This window comes from Aricia agestis, chromosome 1 (assembly GCF_905147365.1).
Source record: "Aricia agestis chromosome 1, ilAriAges1.1, whole genome shotgun sequence".
Classification (NCBI taxonomy): Eukaryota; Metazoa; Arthropoda; class Insecta; order Lepidoptera; family Lycaenidae; genus Aricia; species Aricia agestis.
This window is the reverse complement of record NC_056406.1, coordinates 10,215,085-10,236,116: the sequence shown is the minus strand read 5'-3', so window position 1 is coordinate 10,236,116 and position 21,032 is coordinate 10,215,085. Positions and strand designations below refer to the sequence as shown.

The 21,032-nt window shown below is 34.4% G+C and overlaps 1 protein-coding gene across 1 annotated transcript in view; it reads left to right on the top strand.

Annotated features, from left to right (window-relative positions):
- The window catches only part of LOC121731599 (probable metabolite transport protein CsbC), a 50,584-nt gene that overhangs the window by 1,426 nt on the left and 28,126 nt on the right, over positions 1–21,032 (top strand). The window contains exons 2-6 of the mRNA XM_042121107.1: positions 3,972–4,171; positions 16,709–16,831; positions 17,158–17,264; positions 17,766–17,868; positions 18,169–18,298. Of these exons, the coding sequence (XP_041977041.1) occupies positions 3,972–4,171; positions 16,709–16,831; positions 17,158–17,264; positions 17,766–17,868; positions 18,169–18,298 (663 nt within the window). The remainder of the gene's footprint in view (positions 1–3,971; positions 4,172–16,708; positions 16,832–17,157; positions 17,265–17,765; positions 17,869–18,168; positions 18,299–21,032) is intronic.

Genomic DNA, 21,032 nt, shown 5'->3' with positions numbered 1-21,032 from the left:
CAAAACTCTAGATTCAACTTTCATGGTTAGGATTTAGTAACACTCATTGATTTCGAACGCCCCAACGCGTGCTTAGTGCTTACACACCTGCTTCCGTTAAGGGTTAAATCAATAGGTATTTGGATTAAGTAATTTGTTCCGAATTTTTCCGGATTTTTGTTATATTTCGTGCATCAGTCAATTTGAAAAAGGAACGTTGTGTCACTAGAAACGGGTATTAATGAAAGGGTGAAATTGTTAATTAATTATAACAACTAATATCGTGGTTCGGAGCATGTAGCCTATAGCCACAGGAACGCTCATGTCGACGTGATAATATTTACCATAACATTCGCCCAAAGGTTAACAATAAGGAACTATTTGTAAACTCGATTGGACTAGTTCAGATAACATTATCATTAAATTACAATGATGCTAAATTAAATTACTCATGAGTCGCTTAACACAAACGTAATATACCTCAAATATAAGAAGCAGTACACATAAATCCTACAAACTACAATATCTAAGGGACTGTTGGCAAATTTAAAGAGAATAAAATACCCTAAATTATTGTTAGCTAGGTTTTAAATTTACTTTCTCGTCAAAAAATAAATATAATTCGTAGAATTGTTATCAATTGAGTGATAGACTGTTTAAATCCACGACATTTATCTAATTACAAAGGTTAAATATCACAGATTGATAAAATGTGACGATGAGCTTAAAATAGATACAAACGGAGCAAGTTGTACCTACCTATTATGTATAGCAGAGCCTACTCAATAAGGTTTTAGTAATTCAAAGTAGTAGGACTTTAAACATAACACATTTTGAGACAAACCCAACTAACATTAAGGTAGGACAAGAGAACATTTTTCAGTAAGAAACACACTTACATCCTGCATTATGAAGACGTGTGATCTGATAAAAAACTGGCTAACAGGTTTCTAATTTCTGTGCTTCTAATACTATACTCGCTCTCGTTTAATTAGACCTGTAACAAAGATGAGTATTGATGGCTATAATGCTACCAAATTAAATGTCACGTTTCACGATAAATAAATAAAAAAAACAATGGCACATTAACTATTTACGTTTTTTTTACTTTATTTTTTTACATTCAAATCATAATTAATTGAAACGGAACATAGTCTACAATAACAATTGACTTCAGCATAAACAATCCCTCAGTGATGTAAATAACATATTTTATTGGAATGAAGTTTGATCCTTGTGGGACTCCTCAATGATGTCGAAACTGTTTAGTTGACTATTTACTTGTTGCTATTCATACTCGTAAACCAATTAATTTTAAGTGCAGCTGATCATATAATAAGCATGTTATTATGCAAGACAAGTAAATGTTGGAAAATCCATACAGTACAATATTACCTATTGTTGACATTATAGATATAGGTATTAAAAATATTAATATTTATTAATCATTACTTAGATATATTAATAGAATATTGTCAAATTAAAGAAGTTTATAGCATATTGTTTGAACAAAGAAGATATTTACGTAGCTTTTGAAAAGGATACATCTGGTAATTAACATCATAACAAGAATCTTCTTATTATATTATCATAAGATCTTTTCTTTCGTTACATGAGGCACCTATCTACAAAATGGATTTTGATCCAATCAAAAATCCCGCATAAACGACCAGGGAAATTTATGAAAAGGGTCCAATTGAAGCTCGGTACTTCCCCTGGAGGCAAGTGCAGTTGGAAAGTGTCTGACAAATTCATGTGGTAGATAATAAGAATTAACTACATAAGAACTATATCTAATGCCGCATTTTCATTAGTCGTTAACTCGTACGGTGTACAGCATTCAGCAGGGGAGTCCCAGCCGCCGAGATAACAACAGCTAATGGTGTATTTTCATTGGTCGTGGCATGCGTTTCAGAAATCTCCCGCATCCGCATGAACGACCAGGGAAATTGCGCGTGTGCTCACTCCGAGCACACTGAGACGGACCGTGCCGGGGCTCATCGCAAAAATCCGCCTCCATACAATTTGTATGGAAGCGGATTTTTGCGATGAGCCCCGGCACGGCCCGTCACAGTGTGCTCACTCCTTAAGGCCACCAAAGTTCTCTCTGCCGGGTCTACGGTACGGTACTAATAAAGTGTTAGAAAAAGTGAAAGAAAGTAGTAGACCCGTTAAGCAAATTCACCAGGAGACATGTCACGAACTTGTAGAACCTACTTTGTTTGCGATTTTAAGTAAAGTTAATACTTCTTGGTATCGATTTGTAGAGTGATGTTTATTTATAAACATGGAAATACCCGTTAACTGAGCCGCAGAGTTTTTTGCTCCAAGCCGGAGATTTTTAATCGCAAAAAGTGTGTACAATTATACCTACATAGGTACATGAGTTGAATGAAACAATAGTGGCTTGTTAGATTAAAATTTGACGTAGATAATATACTTAATTTATTGGTTTATCTGATGATTTTTAAATTAAAACAAATTATAAGATTGTTACAATGTGTAGTATATAATCAAAGGTTACAATAATACCCGGTACGTTTTTCTTTTTTATTAATATCGATTGTTCCTGCGTCCTTTCGTACAAAATTCTTATTTAATAATAATAATAATAATAATAATAATAATAATCTTTATTTAAAACTTTTAGCATCTGTTTCACATTGTGTTGTTATAATATGACCTAGGAGTACAATACAGTTGTACACGAACTTACGAAGACAATAAATAACAGACTTTACACATTGTATAACTGAGCCTGTCCTGCAGGCGCATTTTCTTATTAGTTTTTTTTTCTATCATGATGAATTTAATTAGACTTAATTAAATTACTTTAAGGAACACCATTATCAGAGCCATTATTGTGGCTGTTCTTAAAATGATAAAAGTTTTTAAAGAATGCCAACATTGGAAACTTTGAAAGCACGCATGTACAGTCGACAGAATATGACAGATGTTATATTCTGTCGACTGTACTTCGCTTCAGTACGTCGCTTAGATCACTGTTTTATGATTGAATCTTGGACTCATAATTTTGATAATTATTTATTATTCACATAGCGGAATTGACGCACTTTTATTAACCGAACTACAAAATTACCACTTAACTATTACAAAACTAGAAAAACTTGATCTCCAAATTCTCGAGTCTCGAGATCATGTAAATTCAATGTTAATTATTGTGATACAGTAGAACTCCAATTATCCGAATTAATGGGGACCGGGGCCCATTCGGATAATCAAATATTCGGATAATCGGATTTAAAAAAAAAATTGCCATTGGAGAGAATAAAAGCTACGTTTTGATATTGCACTATTTTTTTATTGAATTAAATGAAAGAAACATGAAATTTTCACATTAAATAAAATGTACTTATGTAGAAGTTTAGAAATAAAAATCATTGTTTTTTAAACATCTCTGTTAATGTAAGCTGTTTTGCGGTCTTCAACCGAATTCGGGCAGCCAGGTCACGCATTCGCTTGACGGTGAGCAGTTGCAAGTGGTCACACTCGCTGACGCGTGATTCGGATAATCGGCGATCCGGATAGTCGGAGTTCGGATAATTGGAGTTCTACTGTACGTCGGCTTGGTTTGACGTAACGCGACTAAACTATGTAGACGTACCCTATCTGCCGAATCAACTCCTCCTAGCTGATGCCTGATAGTACCTTCATTTGACCGCTCAAATATAGCTATAGTTACTTTTTTAATATTAAATAAGGGGGCAAACGAGCAAACTGGTCACATGATGGAAAGCAGCTTCCGTCGCCCATGGACATTCGCAACATCAGAAGAGCTGCAGGTGCATTGCCAGCCTTTTAAGGGAACAGGGAATTAGGGGAGGAGGAGAGGGTAGGGAAAGGAATAGGATAGGGGATTGAACCTCCGGAAACTCACTCACTTGGCGAAACACAGCGCAAGCGCTATTTCACGCCAGTTTTCTGTGAGCCCGTGGTATTTCTCCATATTGATAGAGATGTATTTCTTTCAGTAAATATCCCAACGCTGTCCTTCGGTCTAGCCTTCGGCTGGGTGTCCCTGGTTAGTGGTGAAGATGGCGAGGGGGAGGGGGAGGCGGTGGTGGTCGCTGTCACCACTTTCACGGGGTGCATGATCGGAGTACCACTCAGCGCGTGGGCAATCAGTATCGGAAGGAAGTTCGCTATTATAGCCACATCGTTCTTATTTGTAGTAAGTATTTACATAACAAAACACGTTTAGATTAATACAATAAGGAAATAAAGTGAAGCACACAAGTTCATTGTACTACAAAAAGTCGTATTATTGGCATTCTTAGCTTATTTTTAAACATAAATCTAAATTGTTACTAGTAGGAAGACTGCCAAGTGCCGACGATGGGGTAGTTTGCCCTAAATATTAGGTAAATTAATTTTTATGTATAACCGTCTAAATCTAAAATAACTTTTGTTCGTGTGAAACCTGGCTTAAACGCGATCTGTGTAGTGCAATGAGTATATCTATAGATGTTACCGTTAGAGTGCATAATACGTTAACGTGCACATTACTAGGTAATCTGCAGATTCCATGATACCAATCGTCAGTGTGAAATTTAAATGAAGAAAGCTTATAATATTTGCACTTTACCTAGGTAGTTAATTTGCATTCTTTTCCTTCGTAAATAGACTAGGAGGAGTCGGCGCATGAGTACCGAAAACTATTCCACCTCAATTTATACGTGGGAGAGCCATGCTTCGGCACGAATGGGCCGGCTCGACCGGATAAATACCACGCTCTCACAGAAAACCGGCGTGAAACAGCGCTTGCGCTGTGTTTCGCCGAGTGAGTGAGTTTACCGGAGGCCCAATCCCCTAACCCCTACCCTATTCCCTTCCCTACCCTCAACTATTCCCTTCCCTTCCCTACCCTCCCCTATTACCCTATTCCCTATTAAAAGGCCGGCAACGCACTTGCAGCTCTTCTGATGCTGCGAGTGTCCATGGGCGACGGAAGTTGCTTTCCATCAGGTGACCCGTTTGCTCGTTTGCTCCCTTATTTCATAAAAAAAATAAAATATGCGATCCTCTTCAAATCCTGATGATATAAATGCATGTTGCCAGGGCGCAACCCGGTGCCATATTGTTTAAACAAACATTGTTTAAACAATTGCGAGGAATTGTTATTTTTCAACCGAACAATTTTTTTTAATATTCTTTATTGAAATACCAATAAAAAAGGTCCTATGACTTTTTACGATAAAGTTAATATTTTTAAAGATATGAATTTTTAAACGTTCCAAAAACCTCTACTTTACTACTACTTTCTTTTTGGATTGGGTACTTTCGACCGATGAAAAATATATTTAAAAAAATAATAATGTCAAAGTAATATATTTTTTTTAAATTCTATATACAATAGTTAATAATATTGTTAATAGAGATTTAAAAAAATTGTTTATATCTTTTTTTTATCTTAGCAAAAGTAGACAAAAAATTGTGTTTTTTGTATGGGAGCCCCCCTTAAACAATTACTTTATTTTAATTTTATTATTAATTATTAAAGTGCAAATATAATTAAGGATTTAGAGAAATTTTCAAGTTCCTCGCTGTTACTATTATTGATTACGAGCAAAAAAGGCCAAAAAAATCACGTTTCTTGTATGGCAGCCCCCCTTAAATATTAACTTTATTTTATTTTTAGTATTTGTTCTTATAGCGGCAACAGACATACATAATCTGTAAAAATGACAGAAGTCTAGCTATAGCGGTTCTTGAGATACAGCCTGGAGACATATAGACAAACAGGCAGACGGACAGACAACTAAGTCTTAATAAACCCTATTATTAAGACTTCTGAAATTTATAACAACAACTAAATTAAGTTGGATAATCTGTGCAATTTTTAAGCAAGATCGACTGTGATTGGTTGATAAAAAAGACGAAGAAGAAGTTTAAAACTCAAAGTTCGATTATCAGTTAGTGAAAATTATTTTGTAGCAACTCTTTCAATAATTGTAAATTAGTGGATTAATTATTGAAAAACAAAAGGTAAGCCATTGTAAAATGTAAATATAACCGTAAATTGATAAATTGAAGCAAAACATAACTATGTCATACCGTGTTCTAATACAAAGTATGTCATAGTGATTATTTGCATATTTGTATAATAATTTAAACTATAATAATATGAAAAAGATAGATTATTATTTCATGGAAAATATTGTAATGTATCAAAATGTATGCAGTTAATTTCGAAAATGTTGAAATGTGTCAATTAATTACTACAATAAATCAATATTTCGAAAATATTGATTTATTGTAGTAATTAATTGCACGGGTCATTAACTATAATAATTTATGTATGGAAATGTAGTAAATGAAAAACTTTTCATTAATTTCAGATTTTTAGGTCCCTGTACTAGTTTGCAACATTTTAGTCTGCAGGCAAAGGTTGTTAAGGAGATATTTTAAGGAGGAGGAGTAGGAAGGTATGGGATTATGAGAGGTGCGGCCACTAAGGGAAAATCCTCTGATCAAGTGAGGTGGTATACAGCTGGCCTGAGCCCACGCGATAGATTTCAGCTGTCGTATGAACAGGGTGTAACAAAACAAAGTAATAATACTTATGTGTGTATGTATAAAGATGCGCGTCCACTGGATCGGAAGTGGAGCGTAAGCAGCGGACGGATTTGTTGCCTAAACCTTGTGGATTAAATCTGTTTTATTGTTTTGTGTTTATTTAGCTATGTACAATAATTTTTATTGAAATAAAACATTTATTTGAGCTCATTTTTTTTTTAATTTTTGGTATGTTTAGAGTGGAAGGTTTTGCACCTAAAATTTTTAACTTTAGTTTCAATTTTTAGTTTAAATGTTAATCTTTTTTCTTCTAACTCCGACCTCTTGTTTCGTAGTATATGACATTCTCTTTGGTTTAAACAATGTTTGTTTAAACTTTAAACAATATGGCACCGGGTTGCGCCCTGGCAACATGCATTTATATCATCAGGAGGGCAATTTGAAGAGGATCGCATAAAAAAATTGAGGTGGAATAGTTTAGAGTGAAAAGTCCTAAAAACTTTGATTTAAGCTTGTCAACCTAAGACTGTTGTTGTTTTGATTGCTTTTTTTTCAATTGATACGATATATTGTTACATTTTATTAGTAGAGTAACATTTTACTTAAAATTTAATAAGTAATTTATTCCTTTGTTTATGTCCAAAAAATATTTCAAATGATTCTCGACTAGGGTTGCTAGGCGTCCGGATAAAGCAGGACACAGTCAGGCTTTTTGATTGCTAGTCCGGTCAAAATTAAGAGGAGTCCGGCTTTTGTAGAGCTTTGAATCGATAATTTTATATGAAAATCTACTATTTTTAGAAGGTTTTACACCTAATAAAATGTAAAATTGTATGTAAAATTGTTTTTAATAAAACAGAAAATTACGAACGTATTCCTACACGAAGGGCCTGTTTCACCACTTTCTGATAAAGTGCCTAATAGGCTATTCACAACTTTTTTGACAGATTCTCCATACTTGATCTGTCAAGTTAATTGGTGGATAGCCTTATCAGGAAGTGGTGAATCAGGCCCTAAGAGTTCAGATTGTAAGTACTCGATAGCAGGACTCTTTTGTACAAATGTCCGGCCAAGCTGGCACCTTTGTCCGGCTTTTTGGCTAAGCGACCTGGCAAATCTATTCTCGACAACTAAAAACATGTTTTATTTAAACAAGAACCTGTTTTATGTAATCTAATGAAAATATAATAACTTTTTACAATTTAACTGACGCACCCAGATAATCTGCGGAATACCTTGTTAGTCTAACTGGTTTACGCACATTAACATGCACACACAGCATGACTGGTGAGACATGTTCAATAATCGAGGACGCGACGTGACCAAATATCTATTATATTAGTTGAAAAATTTTTTTTGAGACGGATTGTTTCAAGGATAACGGTGTTTACACAAACACACTGTATATATATATATATATATATATATATATATATATATATATATATATATATATATATATATATATATATATATATATATATAATTGGAATCTCGGAATCGGCTCCAACGATTTTCATGAAATTTAGTATATAGGGGGTTGCGGGGGCGATAAATCGATCTAGCTAGGAATCATTTTTAGAAAATGTCATTTTATTTGTGTTTTATCGAATACGGAGCAAAGCTCGGTCAAATAGCTAGTAGTTAATTAATTAACCAACGCATTGACACCGCGCGCGGGAAGGTTTGCGCGCGGCGCGGGGCATAGTAATTTACTAAGTGTCCATAATTCACATTTTATTTAAAGGGAAATTTGGTCAAAAATTAAGTACCTACCTAATTTTATGACATGATTATAATGAGAATCGAGTACCGAGTACTCTACTTAAGTATTGAACATGTCTCACCAGTTCATGCTGTATGTTACCGTTAAGAGGGCGACTAACCCAAAAAATCAAACATCGTCCTTCTCTTCACTCTCACGCCCGTCTTTCATATGCCAGGTGAAAAAGGACGACGCGGATTTATCGCCAAACTAGTTTTTTCTCAATAACTCGATATATACAACATTTTAAAAATCCGCTAGGTCGGTTCTCAATGATAGAATTTTATACAATGTGTTATACGGTTCAATAAATGAAAAATTCGTAAAAATTAGATGTATCTTTGTGATTTCTTTCCCATCGAGAAAATTTGAAGATATCGTGTTTTTGCTCATCGAATTCTTGGAAATATATTGTAGTATCTAATTTTAGAAAATGCAACAATGGGGATTGTCCATTTTTTTTAAATTTTGCTCATTACAAAAACATTTCGAGGAATAAGGTCAGTGATCGTTTTTCTGTATATAAACGAAAAAAATACCCATTAGTTACTTATATTTTTGAACAAATACGTTTAACCTTTGTTTGACCTTCAAAGGCGTTAAATTAGCAATAAATTCGACCAACATTACGTTTCGAACTTTTTTTAAGATTCTCGTATCAGCTTTCACATAATGAGAACTTGCATTTGACGAAACAGCCATTATAAATAAGATTGAAAGGAAATTTAAAACATATGCAGAGGTCAATTGGCGGCCGATGATGACGTCAGAGCGAAACTTTAAAAATTTATTGAGAAAAAACTAGCCAATGAATTTCAAAATTATTAAATTTATATTCTTAAAATACCCTATTTTAACGAAAAAAAAAATCAAAAGTACATGTGATTTTTTTTGGACAATGCCCATTCGGGGCTTATTTTTAACTCTAAAAATGAATTATAAAATTGTAAATTTTGGGTTAGCCGCCCCCTTAATGTGCGTAAAACATCTCAGCAGGATATTATATAATATATCTACATATAGATCCTGCTGAGGTAGCAGGCGCGGTCGCAGCCTGAAGTTTTGGAACACAAAAAAACATATCGCTGTAGAAATTTCCTTTTTATTATTTAGCAAGATTTTGAGATTTTTCAATTTGACCTTAGATTGGGGAGGGGGGGGGGGTCATGTCCCCTGTGACCCCCACCTTCGGACCGCGCCTGTGAGGTAGATTGGTGAAACAATCAACAAGTTGTTTATACGGCCAATGTAAGCCAAATCACTCAAGCGATGGTCGTTATGATTGTTGCAATAACACAATTTTTTTTGTTAGACAACGGGGATTGAACCTTTGACCTCTGCGTCAAAATATGGTGGTCTAACCTCTAGACTAGAGGTTAGATCAGCATAATAATATTTTGATTGAGATTATCTACTTAAAGATCGAAACAGCGTATTGATGCGCATAATAATATCATATTATGTTAAAATTTGTTTCTCTGTGCCTCGTTATTTCGATTAATTTAAGTTATTAAAGTACTTACTTGCTAATTGCTTTTATGTAAGTAAACTTTTATTATTATTGATACGATATTATAATATGACCTGCCTGTTATCACTTAGTCCATAGGCTAGCAATTCTAAATAGCCTATGTTGCAATTTTAAATGTATGTAAACCGTATAATTGTTTATTGTTATTCAATACTCTTTTAGAGCGTAAAATTATTTATCCATAAAAATTAAAATGATTTCTATACTTAAGTATTTTTTTCCGTCCGGTGCAAGCGCAGCGAGCAGACGTGTGCATAAAGTGTTTTGCTTTAAAATAAATGGGAATAAAAGTGAAAACTGCAATTTTGAGAACTATATACACGGAACGTAAGGCTTAAAATTGAATGTGTTAACTGCAACTTAACCGGTACGCCAGTTTGTCATTACGCAACACCTAATACAAAGTCTCGTGCACACCTAAAGAAGAAATATATCAAAGCGATAAGAATAATGTGTACTCAACATTCACCTAAGAAAACCCTAACATTTTCAATGATGTCTGAAGGCAGTTCGTCGCAACCAGATCTATCAATTCCTATTGATATAACGTCACAAGATTATAGGGGAAAGAAGCGAAAAACCTGTGAAAGTGATTACACTAGTGAACTAAATAATTTTCGAAAAGAGATCTTAGAAATATTGAAGGAAACAACTAAACACCATAATCAAACTATAAGTACCATAAATGATAATACTTCTTGTATTAAAGAACAACTTCAGGACATAAAAAGCACCACGGAGTATCTGATATCTGAAAATAATTGTCTAAAGTTAGAAATAGAGGAGCTAAAAAATAAATGCAACCTCAACGAGACAAAAATTAAAACCCTGCAAGATACCATCGATAAACAGTCCTCCTCATCAGAAGTGTCTATATTAAATAAAAGTAACTCGTATAATGAAATCATGGCGGAAATCCAGGAGCGTAATGAAAGAAGTAAAAACATAATTATTGTAGGTGTAGCCGAACAAAGCTCTTCCAAGTGGGAAGAAAGACAAGAAGCAGACAAACGTATAATAGACCAAATAATAAATACTGTCTATCCTTCTTGCCCAAGCTACAAAAGATTTATACGCCTTGGAAAATACAACAAGAATAAGTCACGGTCCTTAAAAATATGTTTCTACAATGACGAAATCCCGAAAATAGTCTTACGCAATAAAAATAAGATAAGCATAGATGGAGTGAAGATTTATCCAGACCAAACTATGCAACAACAAAATTATATGAGAAATCTCAAAATTGAATTAGAAAAAAGGAGAGAAAACGGCGAAGACAATTTGATAATAAAATATATTAAAGGGGTTCCTAAAATCATAGAAAAATCAACAATCAAAGAAAAATCAAAAAACTAGAGACCACTAAGATATCGGAAATCGTAAACAAAACTTCACGAACAACATTTAAAATTACGGATAATTATGATGAAGTAACAACTAATACTAATAAAACAATAAATTTTTTGTATGCTAATACTAGAAGTCTGGTAAAAAAAGGTAAACATGATGAACTCAGGTGCATATTAAAGTCTTTGAATAAACTTATACATGTGATTGTTATAACCGAAACCTGGATTAAAAATGAGCAGGAGGCCCAAAGACTCAACCTAGAAAACTACAAACATTACTATAATTATAGGACAACGACTAAGGGGGGAGGAGTATCTATTTATGTACACCAAAATATGAAACATGAACTGTTAGAAGACAAGACTTATGAATCAAATCATTTTCTTTGGATACATCTCGAAAACCTTTCTTTAAATATTGGAGCTATATACAAACAACCTACATCAAATACAAAAAAATTTCTGGCCGAATTTAATGAACAAATATCAAGAAAAAAACGCACTATAATATTTGGAGATTTCAACATGAATTTACTCAGTAAAGAAAAAGATGTCAAGGAATATAAGTACATGCTTAAAGAAAATGGAATACAAATTTTGAATAAAATTGACAAAGATTACTGTACTCGTAAAACGCAGACTACCGCAACTGTAATAGACCACGTTGCTACATCTCTGAAGGATAATTTTTATCACATGACCTTAATAGACACACCTTTCTCGGACCACAGACAGATATATTTCGAAATTAAAAGACCCCTACCTAAATTAAAAAAGAAAATAGCTTATGAAACACTGAACTATGAAAAATTATACAACGCAATAAAGACACAAATGTCTACTAATCAAGACAACTATATTGAATTTGAAAAAGATATAATAAATTCAGTAAAACAGTCAAAGGAATTAAAATATAAATACCAAAACTCGACTAACCAAGACTGGATTAACAAGAATATAATGTGTTCAATAAATGTGAGGAATAATTTATGGAATAAGTGGCAAAAATCACCGGGAAACGAAGACCTGAAACAACTCTTCCTGAACCAGAGACGTAAGGTACACAATTGCATTCAACAGACTAAAAAGCAGTACTACTTTAATTTATTTAATAATTGTTCTAAACAGCCGCTTAAAATGTGGAAACTTATAAATAGTTTATCTGATGGTAAAACAAGGGATCGCTATATTCCACCCAGACTACAGACTGATGCTGGCACTGCCTCAGATACACGCGAAATATGTGAATGTTTTAATTCCTTTTTCTCCACTATAGGATACGAGCTTGCGAAAAAAAATCCAAAAAAATTTCATTCGCAACCTCGTGCCATAACTACGGTTAATTCAACTGAGAGTTTACTGTCAGAATTCCAGGAAACAAATATTGACGAAGTATCCGAAATTACAGACAGCCTAAATGCAAATACGAGTGTAGGTCTGGATGGAATATCAACTAAATCAATTAAATGTGTTAAGGAACTTATACTAGAAAACCTTGTTAAATGTATCAATAAATGTCTTAGAGACGGTATATTTCCGGACTCCTTAAAACTTGCAAAAGTAAGCCCAATCTACAAATCTGGTGCTAAGACAGATCCCGGAAACTATCGACCAATATCGGTATTACCGATTCTATCGAAAGTCTTCGAAAAGATAATACACAAGCGGTTAACAAAATTTTTAGAGTCTAAAAACTACTTTTTTAAGAAACAATATGGGTTCCGACCTAAATCTAATACTTTAACAGCAGCCATTGATCTAGTAACTTCGTTAAAACTAAACATTGATAACAAAAAGATAGCTTTAGGCATATTTGTAGATTTAAAAAAAGCGTTCGATACAGTGAGTCATAGTAAACTTTTATCCAAGTTAAGAAGTGCTGGTATTGATGGTCAGGCTTATAAAGTAATAGAATCTTATCTGTCAAATAGGCAACAAATTACGAAATTGGATAACGCACAAAGTGAACCTAAAACGATAGATTTTGGTGTGCCGCAAGGATCGATACTGGGGCCATTATTATTCCTAATTTATATCAACGATTTGCATAAATTAGGTCTTCAAGGTGATATTACTTTATACGCAGATGACACTAGCCTCTTTTATTTTGGTCACTCGATAATCAATATTATAAAAAAAGCACAAAAAGATCTTAACCTGCTATATGATTGGATGCAAAACAACCTACTTACAATTAATACATCTAAAACAAACTATATTATTTTTTCTGCACTAAATAAAAAAAATCCAAAATATCCCTCACTTACTATCAATAATGACCCTATAAGCGAAGTTAGTAAAGAGAAATATCTTGGTTTAATTCTTGACAATAGATTAAATTGGAAATCTCATTTAGAATACATAAAGAAAAAACTTATACCATTATGTGGCACATTTCGCTACATATCCCATTGTTTCCCTAAATCGGTAAAATACCTAATATATAATTCGATGGTAAAGCCCCACTTAGAATACCTAATAGAAATATGGGGAACTGCATTTAAAACTGATCTCAAAGTGCTTCAAACAATGCAAAATAAGATAATAAAAGCCCTATTTAACTATAATTTTTTAGAAAATACAGAAAAAATCTATGAAGAAACAAAAATTCTTACGGTAAACCAAACTTATAAACTTAATACATGCATCTTGATCAAAAAAATCTTAAATAATGAAATAAATACCCAAATAAAATTTACTACTAAAGGTTGTTTTCAAAAAATCAAAACTAGACAGGCAAATAATATCTCTTTAAAAAATCCTAGGACAAACTATGGAAAGAAATGCATTTTATTTGAAGGAGCGCAAATTTACAATAAACTACCATTAGATATTAAGCAGGCAAAATCTTTAAATACATTTAAAAAGAAATTAAAAGCACATATCATAGAAAATACCACAATTACTTAAGATTAGAAACATAATATTTAATAAGTTTGTATTGTACTGATGTGTCTTGTCTTAGCTATTAAGGTTTAAATCATAACAAGAATGAAATATCGAAATCAGTTCAGCCGTTCTCGAGTTTAGTGCTAAAAATACATTCTGCTATCCATTTTATTTTAATTTTTAAATTACAGATCAAAATTAGCATCAATAACAAATCAAATCAACAATAATATATCTTCTGCATATTATATTAGATATATCTTGACAGTGTGCGCGAGCCTTAGATAACACAGAGCTCGATATTTTTATGTACCCTACACTTTTGAATACAAAAAATTATTACAGTAATTAACAGTTATAAACTTGTATTGAGACAATTTGGACTTTGTTATGTTCTCTGAAGATATCAAAATGTAATTTATAATTATAAGTTTATGAAAATGTGTAACAGAAGTACCAAAATATAAATAGGTAGGTTGTGCAGTGTAGTAAGCCGGCCGGTGTGTGATGTGCCGTGTGTCAAACGAATTTCTTTGACCTATATTGCAGAAAGATGTGTTCAAATTATAATAACTGTAAGTATAAGTATTATTTATGTTATATATAAGCTGTGTCTTGCGCTAGAATAAGTTTGCTTATTATTAGTCAATGTTCTCAAGTACGAGGGCTGCTATTTATGTATCCGGAACTGGCCACTTACAAGAACAATATTTAAAAAGTAATTACAACATTTGAAAATAGAACTCTTTGGTTGAAGAATACATTTTGTTTCATGTGACTGTCAATTATTTTTCCATTGTGGCGTCATTTTGAAAATTGCGTGTCTTCATTTGCCATGGATTTAACGCGTGAACATTTTCGTGCAATGATTTACTACGATTTTCGGCGTGGGCTAAATCAACAACAGTGCTATATTCAACTCACCGCAACTTTTGGAGATGAAGCACCATCAAAAACCACTGTTTATCACTGGTACAGTGAGTTTAATCGTGGGCGGTCTATGCTCACGGATGAAAATAAAGAAGGTCGCCCAAAAACAGCTGTTGTCCCACAAAATATAGATGCTGTGCGGGAACTAATAATGCGTGATCGTCATGTTACATATCGCGAGATAGAGGCGTCCTTAGGCATAAGTATGACGAGCATACATAAGATATTACACGAACATTTGGCTGTAAAAAAAATATGTTCGCGTTGGATTCCGCACAACTTGACAATCGATCAAAAACGGGCTCGTGTCGATTGGTGCAAAAAAATGATAAAAAAATACAACCGTGGTACGTCAAAAGCCGTTTATAATATCTACACAGGTGATGAATCTTGGATCTATGCATATGACCCCGAAACTAAACAACAGTCAACGGTGTGGGTGTTCCAAGATGAGCCGAAACCAACAAAAGTTACTCGTGCAAAAAGTACTTTGAAGCAAATGGTCGCCTGTTTTTTTGGAATTAATAGACATGTGGCTACAGTGCCATTAGAGAATCGTAAAACGGTTAATTCTGAATGGTATACGACCATTTGTTTACCAGAAGTCTTTGAAGAAATAAGAAAGGACAACCGACAACGCAGAATCATATTACATCACGACAATGCTAGCTGTCACACCTCAGCTGAAACAACTCAGTTTTTGGAGGGTCAAAAGATCGAATTGACTGGTCATCCGCCGTACAGCCCTGATTTGGCACCTAACGATTTCTTTTTATTTCCATACGCGAAGAACAAATTACGTGGTCAACGTTTTTCGAGCCGCGAAGAGGCTGTTGATGCGTTCAAAATGCACGTTTTGGAGATACCTCAATCAGAATGGAAAAAGTGCTATGAAAATTGGTTCCAGCGTATGCAAAAGTGTGTCGATCATCGCGGCGAATATTTTGAAAAGCAATAAAACCATATTAAATGATATATGTTTGTTTCTTTTTTTAATTCCGGATACATAAATAGCAGCCCTCGTAAGTGAATTATTGTAATTCTTTTTGAGAAATAAAGTCTTTAACCGTAAGTAAGTATGTAGTAATTATAATATATTTTATGATAGTAAATAATTTCAATTAAGTATGTCATAGCTGTTTGTAAGAATATTTTTTATAGGAATTAAAGCTTCTTCATTAATAATCATCTTATTGTTTCCAGTTTTTTTAATACGTAGTCTAAGTGTCTAAGCACACTAGGTCGAAGTGAAGCGGCGTAGATTCCGTATGGTTACGCAATGTCAAACGCATACAAAATACGGACGGAACGCGACGGAATAGTGTGTGCGGTAATTTAAAATACATGTATTGTAGGCAGCAGGCGTAATCATGCGGAATTTACGCCGCGTAACTTCGGCCTAGTGTGTTTAGACACTTAGTCTTAGTATTATTATTTATTGTTTCTAACGGCGATGCATCTGGAGCTACTTGTCTATATTGTTTTGATTCAAGAACTAGTTAAGTAAAGGATTAAGCCCGGCCGCACATTGTCCGAATTCTGATCAGAAACAGTTGAATTCCACCGGATCGCCACCCCGCACACTATCCGAAATATCCTTCCGGCGAGTTTGAGCTCATTCGGCTCAGTACAAAAAGAGATCAGTGTAAGAGACAGCGCGGACGTTCAACTGTTTCTGATCAGAATTCGGACAATGTGCGGCCGGGCTTAAACATGGTTTTATTTCAGTTATGCTGGTCTCTGAAACTGGCGAGCCCCTTCCTGGGCGTCTGGAGTGTGGTCTGCGCTAGAGTGTTGGCTGGTCTAGGAGGCTCATCAGCTTGGGCTCTTGCACCACTATTGGCCCGTGAGGTATGCTCTTCATAAGGGTAGATATAAGCGGCCTGTTGCTGGAACTTGGCCTGCCTACTGCTTACTTCCGAGCGCTTAGATATTATAATATAATACATATTTATGTTCATAAAGTTATATTTTTATGAGCACGCTCAGAGAGATCAATGCATAGGACCTACGTAATTTGGTTGGGGTATGTCAAGTCAATGTTATTGATTGCGTTTGAGTCAGCATCACCCGACCGAATAACGTAGGTCGTAGAACTATGGATCATTATTTCACGGTTGTACCTATAATAGTTATACTTATTATGGCTTATTCTTGTCATTGCTATTACTTTTTAGATGTGCAGCGATAAGTACCGCGGTGCTGCTGTTACAACTTTATTCTTGATGCACAATGTCGGTATTCTGCTTATGTATCTAGCAGCTGATGCAGCATTGAAGCAGAGGTGAGATTTTGTGCTATAGTCATAATTAAGTAATACAATTCCTAGCAAAATAATAAGACTAGTATTATAAATGGGAAAGTATACCTGCTTGTTACCTTTTCATGCTCAAATCGCTAAACCAACGATTTCAGATATAGGTATTTGGGGTCCCGGGAAAGGACAAAACAAAGTAAAATTAACGGTTTCCGCAAGACAGACATTTTTTTGCGCGAAAGAAGTAGCGGACTGCGTCTTAAACTTTTTTTATTAATAATAATAGTATACTAATTTATTGCATTCCACAAAATAATACAAGAAAACACTAAAATCTGAAAAAGACAACACAATTCTGGCGGCCTTATCGCTAAGTAGCGATATCTTCCAGGCAACCATCTTACGACTAGTACATTGATATTAAGATAACTTAAAAACGAGTGGATGCATAATGAATAAACTTTTAACTATATTTATATTTAAATGCAATTTACTTTTTACTAACGCAATTATTTCTTTTTCTTTCAGCACGATATTGTGGCTATGCCTTGGTGTCTCTGTCATCCACTGTTTCATATCGTTGTTCATGCCAGAATCTCCGTCTTTTCTTGCTGCGCAAGGCAAAAATGGTGTAAGTCATACAATATTCGTGCCTGTCATAATATTTACAATTTTTACATAATATTATTTTTGTGACAACTTTTACAGTGTATTAATCTCATGCTGGGAAAACATGACCATGTACTTTCAGAGAAGTCGATTCCTAGGCAGTTGACGGACCTACGTCATTTGGTTGGTTTATTTCAATTCAATGTGAGCTATGGTCTGTCGGCTGCGTTTCACACGCGACCAAATTACGCTGCGCGCTGGTCAGTCAACTTCTTTTGAATCAATTTCTTCGATGGCACTTGACAGGTTTATAATATTGTAGAAAGCGCGGAAATCGCTAGCGTGGTTGCGCGGCATGTCCCCCGGCGACCCCTCGCTGAGCACCGAACTGGCGACCCTGCCCACACCGGAGCCCTACGAGAGATCGCCCTTCGGACTGGCCAAAGCTATGTGTAAGAGAAAAAAATCCATATTGCAGAAATAATATTATTCGGCATTAGGCCCGCAGTTTAACTTTCTTGTTTTTACTAGACTTATTGGAAAGGCCTAAGAAACAATATAAAGACACGTGGAATGTATTGAAAATTACTATAGTATATTGAATATTTTGTTAATCTTGTATCATAAGAAATGAAAATAGGTAAATCATTTACTATTACTGAGAATTATTCTCTATTTTATCTTAACACTTTAAGTTCATTCATGTTACTACTTTGTTTAGATACATCTTTATACATAACCTGTAATATTATACAAAGGGGTTTGGGTAATATTGGCGTCATTTTTAAATTTCGCGGCCACTCACCATACCAGCATATTATGAAAGAACATATCAAGGGGAGTAAACTTTATTATGGGGGACATACTCGTATAGCTAAACTATATCGGAGCCGAGATATTAGGCATTTTAAGTTCGTATTTTCAACTAAAAGTAAATTCAATCACAACATGAATACTCAGGAAAAAAAAAACGGCATTATTTATGAGCTTAAAGCCTTCCTCGATATATGGGCTATCCAACACAAAAATAATTTTTCAAATCGAACAAGCAGTTACTGAGATTATCACTTTCAAACACACAAACACTTCTGCTTTATAATATTAGTATACAGGTTATAACAAAACTAAGTGATAATACTTTAGGGTGTGTACTGTGTATGAGTCTCGTGTATAGAGTTTAGTGTAAAAGTAGTAGCGCTGAAAGATAATTTTTTTTTTCACTTTTGTATGGGGAAACTCTTAACGCCAGGGCGCTTGCCCATGCAAATCACAAAAAAATGTCTTTCAGCGCTGCTTCTTTCACAGTGAACTCTATACAAGGGACACATAATATATACTCTAACTAAAGTATTGCTACGAACACATAGAGTCAGCAAACCTTATCGAGGGGACACACTATACAGACAACATAAATCCCTTACTCGATACTAGATGACTTTAGGTGCGGAGTGCGCGAGAACATACTCGAACTTTGTAGAAACATTCCACACTTGTTTACTTGTTTACGCGAATTGCGTACATTCGGGAAGGAATGTGCTCGTACAGTCTAGGGCTCGCCTCGACCCATATAAATTGTCACAGGAGGACGGGCCGAAATTCAGTTCGATACGAGCTATCATTAAGGCGACTTCGGAGTGAAAACAAGTGATTAATAGTGAGTGAACCAGTGAACTTACGACTTGGCTACGACCTAGGACAGTAATAGTGCTTAGTGTATTGGACATAGTGAAATAAGTCTTCAAGAGAGTCAGCAGGTCTTTCTATCCAAATCCTTCGAACCCTAGCACGTAATAGTATTATCACTTAGTTTTGTTACAACCTGTAGATATTAGACATATATACAAGTACAATTCATTTCATCATTTATTTTTATTTTTAGTTATTCGTACATTTTAGAATGACTTAACCAACATACAACTACTTATTTTTTTTTCTTTTGCAAAAAATGCAAATCCATCTTTTCTCGAATTTCTTAAAGAGGGCCGTTTTGTTTTTTTTATATTGTTTGTGTAAGTAAATAGTTAATTCTATACATATTATAAAACAAAGTCGCTTTTTTCCCCTCATGTCCCTTTGTTCCCTTTCATCTTTAAAACTACGCAACGGATTTTGATAATTCTTTCAGTGTTAGATAGCCCATTTATCGAGGAAGGCTATAGGTTATATTTTATCACGTTAAGACTAATAGGAGCGAAGAAATAGAGGAAAATGTGGAAAAAACGGGGAAAATTATTTGAAAGGGCTAACTTGAACGCGCTAATCTCAGGAACTACTGGTCCGATTTGAAAAATTCTTTCAGTGTTAGATAGCTTATTTATTGAGGAAGGCTATAGGCTATATTTTATCACGCTAAAACTAATAGGAGAATGTGGAAAAAATGGGGGAAATTATTTGAAAGGGCTTATCTCGCGAACTACTGGAGTCGCTGGTCTGGTGGTACTGGTCGCTAGTATTCTATAAAACATTCCTGCAGCTCCACGTATATGAGCCGGGAAGTTGTTTAAAAGCTAGACTAAAAATTCTGCCGAAAAGTTGGCGTCCGGCGTTTATGACTGAACTATGGCCAAAATTCAAAATAGTGGAAATAATCGACATTATATTATGGGAACAATACCCTAGAGTCATTTTACCTTCAACACATTAATATACAAGAACAATAATTATAATTGCCTAATATTGCATCCGGCCATTTGAAAACCACTGTCTAGTGAAATATAGTCTCAAGTCTGGCTATATTTTAGTCGGACGAGAGTTAAACCCAGTGTGAAAATATTATGTAAGTATGAAAAATTATTCATATACTAGCTGTTGCCCGCGACTTCGTCCGCGTTAGCATAGTAGATCACATCCCTAATGATTATTTATTGTAAAAAAATATTCAATATACAGAATTGACTTTCCTACGATTTTATTATATATAGATGTTCCGCGCGGCTTCGCTTGCGTAATTTAGGAATTTCACGCAACCGTATTTTGCAGCAAAAAATAGCCTATGTCCCTTCGAGTGGTCTATTCTTCATGTTTGCCAAATAACATAAAAATTGCTCCAGTAGTTCATAATATTATAAGCAATTCCATATAATTTCCCCCGCTTTTTCCACATTTTCACCTATTTCTTCGCTCCAATTAGTCTTAGCATGATAAAATATAGCCTATAGCCTACCTCGATCAATGGGATATCTAACA